This window comes from Coffea eugenioides, chromosome 7 (assembly GCF_003713205.1).
Source record: "Coffea eugenioides isolate CCC68of chromosome 7, Ceug_1.0, whole genome shotgun sequence".
NCBI lineage: Eukaryota > Viridiplantae > Streptophyta > Magnoliopsida > Gentianales > Rubiaceae > Coffea > Coffea eugenioides.
The window spans coordinates 12,276,814-12,290,978 of record NC_040041.1 but is presented as its reverse complement, the minus strand read 5'-3'; the positions used below and the strand labels follow the sequence as shown (position 1 = coordinate 12,290,978).

Genomic DNA, 14,165 nt, shown 5'->3' with positions numbered 1-14,165 from the left:
CATTACATTTTAGATTACATAGCCACATTAATCAAAGATAAAAGTACTAATAAATCTTAATAAACACACATGTTTGCTTGACCTCTGATGATATAAATTCGGCAAAGAATCCCTGAAAAAAAAAAAGCTTATCAGTTTTAGAATTAAAAGTCCAAAGTATTATTTGGACTCCATTTTTGTTGTCCTTGAATAGTCCATCAATTATTGGTCTTTTTGTCAAAAAAAAAAAAAAGAATATTCCATCGATTCCTTAAGAAAAAGAATACTGATAATGTCATATCCACAAATGCATGAAACAAACATCGAGCACCAATATATCTCTTTGGCTATGCTTTAGAACCAAATTCCAGACCAAATTAAATTGGTTAATTAGGAGCTAATCAACTCTCTCATGTCTATTTTATCCACAAAGCCATAGAGGTTGGCACAGCTGGTTTTCCCCATACTTTTCCAAATATGATTCGATATCACACTTAACAGTAGTAAATAAATTTTGATTTATATTAAGAGTAAACAGATAAAGGATCCTCTCTAATGACTTAGGAATTTACTAAGTTATTTGGAATCAAATAAGTGAAGGGTTATCGATTAATTAAAGGGAACTTTGTAATCACTTTGGACTTTGTCTAAGTAATTTTTTATCAAATAAAGGGTGGCAATTTTTTATACGATTTGAAAATATGATTCGAACCTAACACAAAATTAGTGGGTATGAATTTATTCTTCATGTGATCGAGTCAAAATCAGGTCCGACTCGATTAATCCGCAAAGCAAACAAGATTGACATATTTGACACGTCTAACCCATTTAACGTGTAAGTTTATAATTTAATAATAAATTGGAGGCATAAAGTAAATAAAAAGAAAACTAAACTAGGTTATAAATTAGTATTACGAGAACGGAATCATGAATATTATGCGAAAACAAGATATTTTATTTGTGAAAGCGTCGTAATTTTATTTTTGTTCATGATTTTTTTTTTTTTGTACAAAAAGGAAAACAAAAAAATTACTACAAGTCCCATATACAAAATTTAAGATTGGGCTGCAACTTTCCATATTTTTATGGAAACTCCATTATAGAAAAGTCCACCATACTACCAAGGTGAGAAGGCCAAAACAATGAATGTTAAACACATAGGTTATTGAGGTTAGGTTCGAATAACCTGTGAAATTAGCGAGTCATATTTGTGTTAACGTGTTGTTCATGATATTTGGGTCTCAACCCAACCAGCCAACCCGCAGCCCAACCTAATTGCCACCCCTAAAATAAGTGAAGGGTATCTTAGGCGTTACAAAGGAAAAACCACAATTATAATATGCACATTTATATCATTTACTCATATCAAGAACACTATATTAGATTTGATTTAAGATTCATCTTCACAGCACAACCAGCAAGGATACTGAGGAATTCCATCTTAGTTGCATTTGCTAACACTAAATAATGAGTAAGAGAACTCAGCAAATCCAATTAAAATATCAATACTACATATTAGGTAGTAATTGATGTGGCAAAAACAATCAAAAGCAATCCATAGGTATGATTTATTGATAGCTCAAGGAATCCATAGAATCAAAGGAATACGTAGAATTCCAGCGCAAACTGGGCACAAGCTGGAAACAAAACGAAAGAGCCAAAACAACTAGATGTTGCCTACAAGATCTATTTAAAGCATTACACTGAAGGATTATGTAAAAAGCAACTTCTTGAAGCAATCTACTGGAAGTGAAATACAGAATGTTATGATAAGCAGCAGAATGGAGATCAGATTGTAGTAGTAGTTCAGGTTTCAAAACTATCGAGTTTCTTTTTAGGTTTGTCGAAGATACCATGTCCGTAAGTGCGACCGATCATCTCAACCAGAAGGGGGAATTGCAACAATGAGTAAAGAGCTATTGGAATAACAGAGAAAGCTATGATTGGGTAGGAAATCCAAGCTACTTGTTCGATCAGCATCAGATATAGAGCAGTACCAAATGATGCCATCATGGTGACTATCGATACAAACAAGCATGTGATTCCAAATATTAGCTTTGTGGGCAAGGACTTGAGAAAATCTCCTTCTGCATAACGTGCAGTGAGAATCCCCAAGAACATTAGAATTGATGTTGAAGAAGTGAACATCGACAGTGCATTTGATGCCATAAAAATCAAAAATACTCTTGATTGAGTTTCTAGCATGACAGGGAGCCCTGTTTTACTATCATTACCACCTGGAACCGTGAAAGCTGTTGTAAACATGACTGCAGCAATGAGAGTTCCCACAATCATGCTTGATCCTGCTGTATTTTTCATCCATCTCTCTCCTTCCTTAGCCAACACCTTATGCTCTTCAGAAAAGAGGGCGGAAGGCGTTTTATTACTAGCATTCAATTCTTCCTTCATCCTTGGTTGTACAATACTCTCAACTTCCTACAAAACAATTGTTGTCAGGAACAAAGTCTTACTAGGAAAATACAATTAGGTAAAGAATTATTGTAGTTCTTATATCTCTATGTCTTGGCATAATGACAAAAAAGCTGCAACATAGAGAAAGTCTGACCGTCATTGCGACACCTATAGATGCCACAAGTACGTTCGCAACATTTAATTGTGCCACAAAACTGCCTCATTTTTTGCGGAGCTATAATAAAGACTGTCGTATTTCTTATGTGGCATGAGTTTAGGCAACATATCAGAAAAATGCTACAAATCTAACGCAAAACTTTTTTGCAGCAGTATGTTGATTTTCCACTGCATATTCTGATGAGACGTAAAGCCAAAATTCTTGGAGTTTCATAAGACATGAAAACGAAAACAAATGACACGAAAATGTGGTAGACTAAGGGTCTATTTGTTTCAATGTAGAATATTTTCCCTAAGAAAACATTTTCAATGAAAATCCTTTCCTGGAAAATATCCAATTTTCCCTTCATTTTCTGATATTTGGTGCAATTTTAAGAAAATGTTCCAAAAAAATTAAAATCCTCCAACGATAATATTATCCCCGGATTTCTCTTTTGCTAAGTGCTACTACTAATTATCATTACCTCTACCCACCTCGTCAGCCACCACAAACAATCCCCAATCCAAATCATTTCAAGTCCCAAAAAATAAATCAAAGAACAGAACTAGGAAGTCAAAATCTCTCAAACCCAGTTGCGCGTCATTGTAATTAACTCTTCTTCTAAAAATGCTCCTCCTGCCTCCATTGGCTTCATTTTTTTTCCTTCTCCAAAACTTCTCAATGCAAAGCCCATAAATGTGTTTGTGTGGCACAAGAGAAAAGGAATAGTAGGGAGGAACATAAACTAGAGGTGGAAAGTTGTGGGATTTGCAGAAGCAAGCGCAGGGACGTTGCTCTTGATTTGATCTCTGTTGTATGGTACTTATGGTTTTGTACAATAGCCAAGCGCCAAGGAGACTGATAAGTCGCGATAGTTGTTGGAAAATAACTTCCATATCTTAATTCTGGAAGTCATTTTACACCAAGTTATGTAAAAGATTTTCTACCAGAAAAATTTTCCTGACCTCTTTTGCAGACAAACAACAGAAATTGAAGAAAAATTTTCTGGAAAAGATTTTCAGTTCAAACAAACAGACCCTAAGATAAAATAGGATATTGACTTTGAATTAAATTGCTTACCTTAAACCATTGTAGTTCCCTTTGCATTTGAAGAGCTGCTCCCGAAACCTTGTCAAGTTGAGACGACGGAGACAGCTTGGCTGCTAAATGTAGGAAATTGTTTTGGAAAAAATCATGCCTACGTGCTAGAATGCTCTTTCTTGTTCCCAAGGCATATATAAGGCTATAAATTTTCTCTTGGCGAAGCACAATTGCATGTGAGAAAATTGTTCTGCCCTTTTTGTCTCTTTTATATATGATTCCAGTCCTAAATTTGAAAGTTTTTTCAACGAACTCGACGATTCCATGTTCAATCGCATCGTATAAAATTTTATCGATGTCCATCTCTTCAAGTTCTTTCATGCTCAATGTCTCAATTTCCTTAAATATACAGGTTAGGAGTTGAATGGCATCTTTATGAATCAATTTCCTGTCATGACACAGACCGAGGCATCTTAATATGCTCCAACCGAGTCCATGCAAAACCTTCAGTACTGCAGGAAAACAAATATACATAGAATGAATTAAATGAGATGGAAAGCCTGTAGTGTTATTCATGCTTCAGACGTGAGATCAAAGTGAATAAAATAGATCTGTAGCAGTGTATTAGTTGCACAACTGCATACGGACATCTAAAACGGAACTATACTCGACTAAAGAGCCTCTTCACAACTAAACGTACGTGAAACTAGTATTATTTGTCATTAGAGATAGAAACTTACATTCCTGCTTAGTGAATATGACGTGTCAAATGAGTTGTACAGAAAAAGGGAGTTAAAAAAGTGGGATTTAAACTACATTATCACTTGATACTGACAGTGAAAAAGAACACAATTAGAAGGACAAACTTGTGGACAGATGATAGGAAATAGGAATAGTACCTATTGGAATGTGCAAGGAATGAAGAGCTCAGACAGAGGAAGATGGTAAGGATAGGAAACAGTTAACAACTGGATACGGTGGTATAAGCTGCCAAAAATGGAAGAGGCATCCACTTTTTCATACAAGGGATAATTTCAGAAACCTCCCCTGAGGTTTCTGACGATTTCACTGAACTCCCTTGAGATTTTCAATATTACACTTGCATCCCTTGATGATAGCGATAACTATAATAACCTTTATAATTTTTCAAAGGACAAGCCATTGATAAAAAGGGAAAAAGATAACAAAAGAAAGGAAAATGGAAAAAGGAAAACAATTCGTCTTGACCAAGCCACATATTGTGGCAAAACTATTTCAGTTATGACCATTAAATTGTAACCTTATATCACTCAAATATGCTGATCAAGGAAAATGTCTCCTTTCTTATCGTCAGCTTGCCATCACTATCCCTACAACCTTTTTCAAAACTTCTCCTGAATTCCTGATCTTCTAAAATCTAATCTGAACCCTATAACTCTTTTTTATTCTGTTACCCTACTCATTACAACGTTGGTATCACTATCCATAAATTGAAATAGAATGGAAATCTAAAATTGTCATACCCATTAAAAGCCTTTATCTCACTTATCTTATTGTCATGCTACTGTTGTTGATGATGATGGAAGCAATCATCACCGCCAACAGCCCAATTGTTCGTATCATTGAGCACAAAAAAGCCACTGGATTACGGGAAAGTACAACTTGATTGCCTGTCCTAAACTACTACCCCAAACTTGCACTTTGTTGATGCTGCTTGGTTCCTCTTAATAGATAGCAAACTTGATCTCAATAAAATTGTGTCAATTCAGAGAAAAAAATGTGGGTTGATTTAGGATGACCAATCCAAATGTTGAGAGCAAAGGTTAAAAGAATTTTGGTAACTAAGGGATTGGCCGTTTGAGTGGGGAAAAGGTAAGAATTGTAAGTTTTATGATAAATAGTTTGATAGGCAATATATGGAAAAAACTTATAGAGAGGTAAAGATTGTGAAGGTAAGAACTACGACAGTGGATTTTGGCATCTAAGATAAAGAGTTTGTTCGAAAGAAGAAGTGATAAGAGTTTGAAAATTTGAATGGATGTAAAAAACCATGAAAATAGAAAACATCATGACATTGGTTAAGCAATAAAACGCATACTTTTAAAAAATTTTAATGATTATTCACATTTTGAAAATTAGATGAGGGCAATTTTGGGCATTCATATACTTTTTTGGTCTCACATCATCAAGGTGAAATCCAAACTTATGTTTTAAGGGAGCTATGTGTAATTTTTAAAACGTGAGGGGAGCTGTCTAAAATTATGAGAAACCTCAGGAAGGTTTCTGAAATTATCCCTTCATAAAAAAGCTGACTTAACTATGGCAAATTATCAGAGGGCGCCTCATGTTCTGACACATGGAGAACTAACATTGTCCTACATATCCATATTTGTGTAACTCTGTATATGGGGGAGAGGATCCTAAGCAGTTTTTCGGTATAATCACTTGAGGGAATTTATGGTAAAGATTCCGCCAGTTGAATTTTGAGCAGCACAGATGCAAATGCACAAGAATTGGTAAGACCAGAAGTTGAACATTATTTACGATCCCTATACATGTGTTTTGTTACTGTCTACATCTCTTGTTTTACTAAGTACACATTCAGTTTTATACATCTTCCCGAAGCAATATTCTTTACACTTGGGAGTCCAACTCACTCTGGAGGAGTCAAGATTGGCTTGACCGTACGTGAAGGACTTGATGTATACTTGCATAGTACCACAGCTTTTTTTTTTTTGGGGACTTTGGTGGCAGTGTATGGAACTATTGGGTGAGATGGGGAAAATTGGGGAGTAGAGGCTTTTAAGTGCAAAAGAAGGAAAATAGATTTTGGAAAATCACTATTTATACAACCTTCCCAATTTCTTTCATTTCGTCTTCTTTCTCAAACCTTTTCTCAATTTCTTTTGTTTCTTCTAAATCAAGGTGAAACTCATAAGAATCCGGATCAATCAAGGAGAGCTAGGAACTACAGCTTTGCCTGCTTACCACGGTAATTTTAGTGGCTAAGAACTATGAGTTTGCCTAAATAAGGTGAAACTCATAAGAATCCTTAAGTAAATAACCTTCTATCTTTTTTTATAATAATATTTTATCTTTTTTAAAATAATATTTTTTAAATAATCTTTTATCTTTACTAGAAAATGTTCCAAAATGTGAGACTTAGGGTGCATTTGATAAAATTAAAATATGAAACCCTAAATCTAAAGTCTGAATCCATTAAGTTATTAAATTGTTAAATACTAAATCAAATACATTTGAGTGTATATCATATTCAATGATAAGTGAATAGTTTATCACTTATTTTTTTAAGCAAGTTTTGTCTAAGAAATTTAATGCCACTTAATTAATTCAAATATTTAATTTGGTTATCAAACGCGTCTAAACATATTAAGATCTGGACAGTTGAACCGGTGATCCGCTAAACCCGGCAGTTTTTTATGAACTCGGTGGTTTTGAAAATTTTTCTAAAATTACCTTTTTACCCAATTTTTTAATTTGACCAACCACGCCAACATAGGCATTGTCGTCTTTTTGACAATAAAATGAGAAAAATTGAAAAGAAATTTGGGAATTAGGGTTTATTTCCTTGTTTGACACTTAGATTTATCATTTATATTTGTATATAATATCAATATGAATCCATGAATTAAGAAACATGTATGGGTATGGCTTGTGTATATGAACTTTGAAACATGAATAGGTTATGGTTTGTTAACATTTATGAATTTCTATATTTAGATTATAATTTATATGTTTATTTATTTATACTATATTTTTTTTATTATATAGTGTGACCCAACGGTTCAATCTGTGACCCACTGATTGAACTATTGACCCACCAACCCGGTCCTCCTGCCAGGTTGATGCCCGGGTTGATTTTAATAACTATGTTTTGAACCAAAATATAAGAGTCGATTTAATCGTAAGTTGAGCCACGGCTTCATTCGACTCTGCACAACTCAAGCTTGGCCCAAATAATTTTACATGTAAGTATATATATTTTAGAGAAAATGACCTGTTTCATCCCTCACATTTCATAAAAATATTCTTTTCGTCCCTCACATTTAAAACGAAGCAAATTGGTCCTTCACATTTAAAAACCCAAGCTTTTACATCCTAGAAATGAACTCTCAGTTGTGAATCAAACCATCTAATAACTCAATTACAAATTTTGGGGATAGAATTGATAGATCACTTGCAAAAGCATATTTCCAATAAATAAATTAAAACAATTAAAAATTCTTAATTAAAACCCATTTGTTTCTTCAAAAGAACGAAATAGTGCTAAGGCTCTCAAGCACTAAACCCTTAGTGCAACAAAACTGAGGAAGATGTCTAAGGGTATAGTGCCACTTAATTAATTTAGATATTTAATTTTTAATTATCAAACGCGTCTTAATATATTAAGATCTGAATCCATTAAATTTAAATAATGAATTGAACTATCAAACAGGACCTTAACCCTAGTAAACTTGAACTTTCCTCTGGTTTCTCCCAATCATAGATAGTCCATCACACAAAGGACTGCAAATGAGTTGGACTCGTCTAAGCTCCGGTCGATCTACTCAAAAATTTTGGGATAAGCCTTAGATATTAGGTGGTGTGAGTATAGTTTGAACCTAAATATAAGAGTCGATTTAATTGCGAGTTGAGCCACGGCTTCATTCGGCTCTGCATAACTAAAGCTTGGCCCAGATAATTTTACATGTAAGTATATATATTTTGTATATTACAATGTAAAAATGTAATATCCTATATACCATTATGTTAATGTCAAATATATATATATATTGATATAATTATGCTTTTATTATGAGTTTAGGCCAAATCCGAAGTAAACCAAAAGCCTCAACATATTTGTGATATGAGTGTGAGCTTAATATAGCAAAACACTAAGCCCAAAAGCCCAAAGATCTTATTTCTTTTGTAAGCCACGTTTGGACTTGTCAAAACTCACTCCCAAAAACCTCTTGGCGGCCCTAATCGCTTGTCATACTATTTGACCTACTAAAATACATCGCACTCCATTTTGTCATCAAGCTACAGCAAAATTTGAGGAGGAAAAACGGAAAAAATAAAAGCTAGAGAGGAGATTCCCACCCCAAAAGTCTTTAGCTATGGAAGGAATTTTGGAAAAAGAAATTTAATATTTGACATACCACAGCTAGTAATCCATAGGCCTTGATTCCCTGTCAAATTCTTCTCACCATCACTAGAATGATGAATCTCAATGCTGTGGTCTCCAATCATGCTTGCTTTTTTTGTATTTGCTATCTCATCTCCAGCAGAATCTGTTGGACTCCCCCATGGAGAATGTTCCATTAGACCTGGGGCATAAACAGATGGTATAAAGTAGCATTCTCCAACACTAGCACACATTTACCATATACAGCAAGTTGGTATTCTTGTCGTTGGAAGTTTTTATACTGACATGACAATCAAAATTCAAATTTCATACTGGAATGATAATTAAAATTCATAGAAAGTTAAAAAAGAAAAAAGAAATGCATAATGGCTATTGTTCTTAGATTGTTCTCCTTATCACTGAATTAGAGAGCAGAATATTTTTCTTCATTATATACAAGTCAGTGATCATTATCACAACATTTACCCTGGTATTTGATTAAAAGGTAAAGTTGAAATGGGAAAAGGACACTAACACGAATAGATCCATCTTTTCCAGAAAACAAGTTTGGTTCCACTGGGAAATGCAGATGGCTTGTGAGCCAGTAACTTGAGAGCATAGTCACCATTATGATCTGGGGTGACACCAAGTTTTGGATATTGTTGAAGTAGCATTGAAGCAACATCTGTAGCAATCAGAAAGGGGTTAGGGGCACATATATTGAAGAAGGATTTGATGCAGATTGGTATACTGCCTTTTACATCTATAATCTTACCATAAACTTCCGCCGTAATCAGGGAATTAAGCAGTGTAGCTCCGTTCTTGCCCACCTCTGGATGTAGTTGCCCCTTTGGTGTCACCGAGTATAGATAATTAACCATATGCTTTTGACCATACAAAGCAGCCACGATGACAGGAAGCTGCCCATCATCAAGTTCATTTTCCCTGCTAAGTAGACTATCATTTTTGTTCACGATTGCCCTTGCCAACTTTTTTTCACCACTGATTGCAGCAAGAGTAAGAGCTGTGCATCCATAGTCATTAACCATTTCCAAGTCTGCTTGTTCCATTCTCCTCAACAGTTCCTTTGCGATTTTCATGTGTCCATTTAGAATGGCAAAGTGAAGTGCAGTTTCTCCATGTGATGAAATTATGGCCCTAACAGCGTCTGGATCTTGATCAAGGAGACTTTTTGTGAGATGAAGATCGCCTTTTTCAATTGCTATGTACAAGGGCGCATAATGGAGGTACTCTTTTGGTCCTGTAAACATTAGAATTTGTTTCGAATAATATCTCTAATATGGGCATCTATCATAATTAATGAGCAATTGAAATCTGAATGAGTATAAACTGTTCAAGAAGTCCAGAGAAACAGAAAAAGAGGAATAATATTGTAATTGGATACTAAGCAAATCACTAATGACAAATTCTAGCTGTGGAAGATGTTTTGCAAGGCCTTTTTTTGGGTAAATTAGGCCTCACAACTCTCAAGTGTCCGCCATTATTTGGCACACAGAGCTTGCACAATTGAATTGGAGTTTCATTTGAAGTAAAGTACAGAAATTCCACAGCAAAGAATTGCCTGATAAAAGAGCAAAAGAAAAGAAATCAAATGGAATAAGAGTAAGAACAGATGGAAAACCTGCAATCGCTGAATGCTTCCCTCCTGCTACCACATGATTCAAGTTAGCTATCAAATGAACCATATTGTTCTTAAAATTTGACCAAGAGAGAGAACCTCTTCATTCCACATGTAAAATTACATGCGAAACCATAAATATTTCATAGCAACATCATCGAGAGTTACCTTCTTCTTCAACACAGCTGCTTTCATCTTCAGGATCACCTTCCGCCAATATTTTGTTGGGCTTCAGTTTTTCCACCAAATGCTTCCATGCAACTTCCGCAGAAGTGTGAGCTTCCTTAAGTTTAACATATGTGCCCGGTCCACACGAAAGTTGGATGGCATGTAAGGCCAATGCATTCTTCTTCCTCCATTCCTCATGTTCTTGTTTCTTTTCTTCTCCATATTCTTGTCTCTCATCGTTTATAGGATCTTGCTCCTCTCCAGAAACAACACCCCAAAGGCCATGACCGACCAAATAATGTTCCAAGCATCTTTTCCATTCCTCATAGTTCTCCTCAGTGAGCTCCTCAGGAACGATTCCTATTGCTGCTCTACCAATTATATCATCTCCTGCTTAGATACATTATCTTAAAGGATGCCAATGTCCAAGATATAAAGGCGGATGCACAATTTCAATTAGACACTATTACCGAATGATACAACCAAGATAGATAATCAACAAGTTTATTCACATTAGCCAAAAGACAACTAGCAAACACCTTAGTTCCTTTAGCTTATATAATTTAGCTTATATAAAAAAGTGATCTGTTCTTATCAATTGAACCAACTGGTATTGGCTCTGTACTATGTCATGATATAGTGTTGGCAAAGTTCCATAGTCAGGAATTCAAGGCCTTAACAATTGTTTGTACCAATTACACAAGATAATTTACATAAATGATTTTTAGACGGTATCCAACTACTAGTTAAGATATCTAAATTACACTTATTGGGTGCATGGTTCATGCTCCCGAATTGGAATTCGTATCATACAAAAATAATTAATATAGGTATAACCCTGTTTTTTTTTTTTTTTTTTGAAAAACCCTCCTATGTTATCTTTACAATATGTATTGGTTGGGAAAATCTTTTTAAGTTTGGGTATCAGAATAAGATATGTTTTTTAACAGTTTTTCCTGTCTTTTTTTTCCCCCTTTTTCCCCTTCCTGCAAATTCCCCCCGTTTTGGACGTAGACAGACAGCATTTCTTCCTTACCACCACCAATCAGCTTTCAAGCTCAAGAGAAATTCAAGCCTAATTACTACTTTAACCTCTTGAAATCATATTTATTTCCAAGATTTTCCTATCAAAGATAGATGTAAGTTGAAACTAGATATCCAAAATAGCAGAATGTTGATCATCTTCTTTGGTTCAAGAAGTTTATACTTGTTAGTTACTGTCAAAATCACCCCCAAACCTCATCACTAGAAGTCTGGTCAACTACAGTGACTAGATCGAAATTTTTCTGTTTGTCATTTAAAAGTCAAATTTGGTAATCAACTAAAACTTTCCCAATATAGTCAGGGATGCAGAGTCACATACTCACATTTCTTGATTCCAACTCTTCAATCCCCATACCTTTTTGCCAAGTAACAATTATGACAGTGATTCCAATTCTTGATTCCAAAACCCTCTTACCAAGCAGCACCATAGTTTATCATAGGATTATTTCACACAGATTTATTGCACCATTATATTGAGACATCTTCTTAAATTAATTCCATTATTTCTGGAATGCAAATAGCTGTACTGGGAATTGTCATCTCCTTTTGAAAATTTCTCTAAAATTTTGTTTTAACCACACAAAAATCTAAATTGGGAGATTCTTACCCATGAAGGATCATATATAATTGTCTATGACAACTGTTCAAAATAAAAAACGAGTCCCAAATGGAATTAGGTGATGTCCCTCAAAAAAAAAAGAGGAATTAGGTGATGTAATTTTAAGGTGTCACTTACACCATATTATCTATCAAACACAATCTCTCCATGCATGAGACAGAAAATGGGATTGTCAATTGGGCATTTTGAATTGAATTTTATCAAACCCAAGCTCACTATTAAAAAAAAATCTAGTGATGATGTTCACACTCGTCCACTCACAAAAAAATTGGATGCTATTGGGCGTTCTCACCTCATAAACTAGCTCGAGGGGCTTTTCCTTACACTTATAACATAGCACCCTATTCCTTTTACAATTGATGTGAGATAAACTCAATAGAATTTAATAAAATCCAAACTTTGCTTACAATAAAATCCAACTTCATATCTAGGCCCAAAATTATGTTCGACCTAGAGTGTGAGACTCGACTCGAAATTTTTCGAGCTGAGCTGACCAAGATCAAGTCTGCACAAACCCATATTGTCAGTCCTAACTGCAGAGCAAAAAAGGAACAACTGGAACATAGCATGACTTTTATGGTAATCATAAGTGAACATTCATAACCTAAATGAGCAAATATACAGACCAAAAAATGTGTATGTTTTTAGACTAACCTGAAACTTTCGTCATCCTTCGGGCTTGATCTTTTGTGATGAGGAAACAGAAACTATTCTAGGCACTCATTAGCTTAAGCACTAGCATTTATAGAGAGAATGATTCTCATTCTTATACACTTTTGCACTTTTTATTTCTTTTTATCTGTGCTCTTTCTGATCAATGATATGATGTACTGTAACATAAATTAAAGTAGTCATGCGACACAACTGTAAATACGCTGCTACTATTCCCATGTGTCCGAGACATGAGGGATTCCTTGCGTAAATTGATGATTTAGCTAATCACAATTTTGGTGGTGGAACATGATACAATTTTCTAATTTGCTTCAATTTTTTGATTCGATCTTGAAAACCCTCTTTTATTGGGCTATCAAATCAGTGTGCCCCTCATGTTTCAACTTTCAGTTGCATCACTGCACCTCCACTAACTTTCTTTTGTCCTCAGTTAACCTCGATTTGACGCCACATCCGTTTATAATATATCATTTTGGCCCACATTTGCAATCATTTTTGCTCTACGTTAGAAGGAAACAGAATGGTTTGGACAGTGCTGCCGGTGGCAAAGATCGGGCCAATGAAGCCCGGCTCGATCTGAGCCACTCATTTCAATCAAAATCCATCAATTGTGAAATGCGTGGCTTAGATCGAGTTGGACTTTGTTGGCCCGATCTACAATATTGGTCGATTGGTCTTGCAATAATAGAGACCCGGAATCCATGTTAGAATATTCCGAACCTCTTTTGCTTAAAAATTTATTTTTCACTGTAAATAGAGATCGCAGACGTAAAAGGACCTGATCCCACTTCAGGCCCCAACCCTTATTTGGGTTGTTGGGTTATTCCCCATTTTTATTACAAGGGTCGAACTCTGGTGAATGTCCTAACTAGGGATTACACCACCAGATCGGCTATCTTAGAGGGACTATTTTACATGTGAATTACAGTTAGTGAAATCTAAGTGACAATATTTCAATTGAGAGATCGAATTGGAACCAAAAACGTTCGCACGAGAATTTGAACCCTCACTGTAGTGCTGAAATCGGCATTGCCGAATGATGAATACCAATCAATCCTCACTCACCACATTCACATTTCACTATTAAAGAATATGATACTACCTTTTTGGACACTTGTTTCTCACATTTCATTGGCTTTTAAGACTATATAAAATTGATTTTTTTTCGACACTTAATAACTTGCCTAAATTCAAGCCCATCTTTCTAACCTCGTTTACAAATCAATTGTTTTAGGCTTCATGTCTTGTCCCTGTGTGCTTCTATTTGAGCCAATTATGCTTTCTTTTGTGGCATTGGGGGTGAAATGCCCACAAGAATGGTAGGGTT

The 14,165-nt window shown here is 35.1% G+C and overlaps 1 protein-coding gene across 1 annotated transcript; it reads right to left on the bottom strand.

Annotated features, from left to right (window-relative positions):
- Window positions 1-1,525: 1,525 nt before the first annotated feature.
- LOC113777776 lies at window positions 1,526-12,905 on the bottom strand. Its single transcript, XM_027322974.1, has 8 exons — window positions 12,821-12,905; window positions 10,504-10,893; window positions 10,339-10,362; window positions 9,472-9,957; window positions 9,232-9,381; window positions 8,731-8,898; window positions 3,629-4,101; window positions 1,526-2,415 (listed from the first exon to the last, which is right to left on the bottom strand). The coding sequence occupies exons 1-8, from the start codon at window positions 12,834-12,836 to the stop codon at window positions 1,786-1,788; spliced, it is 2,337 nt and encodes a 778-aa protein (XP_027178775.1). The 5' UTR covers window positions 12,837-12,905; the 3' UTR covers window positions 1,526-1,785.
- Window positions 12,906-14,165: the final 1,260 nt, after the last annotated feature.

What these genes read in the sequence shown, in the direction of transcription:
- LOC113777776 (XM_027322974.1), bottom strand. An exon ending in GATTACGGCGGAAGTTTATG is followed by an intron (nt 9,382 to 9,471) that starts GTAAGATTATAG and finishes TGATTGCTACAG; the next exon opens with ATGTTGCTTCAATGCTACTT. An exon ending in CCTATGGATTACTAGCTGTG is followed by an intron (nt 4,102 to 8,730) that starts GTATGTCAAATA and finishes GTTTTCCTGCAG; the next exon opens with TACTGAAGGTTTTGCATGGA.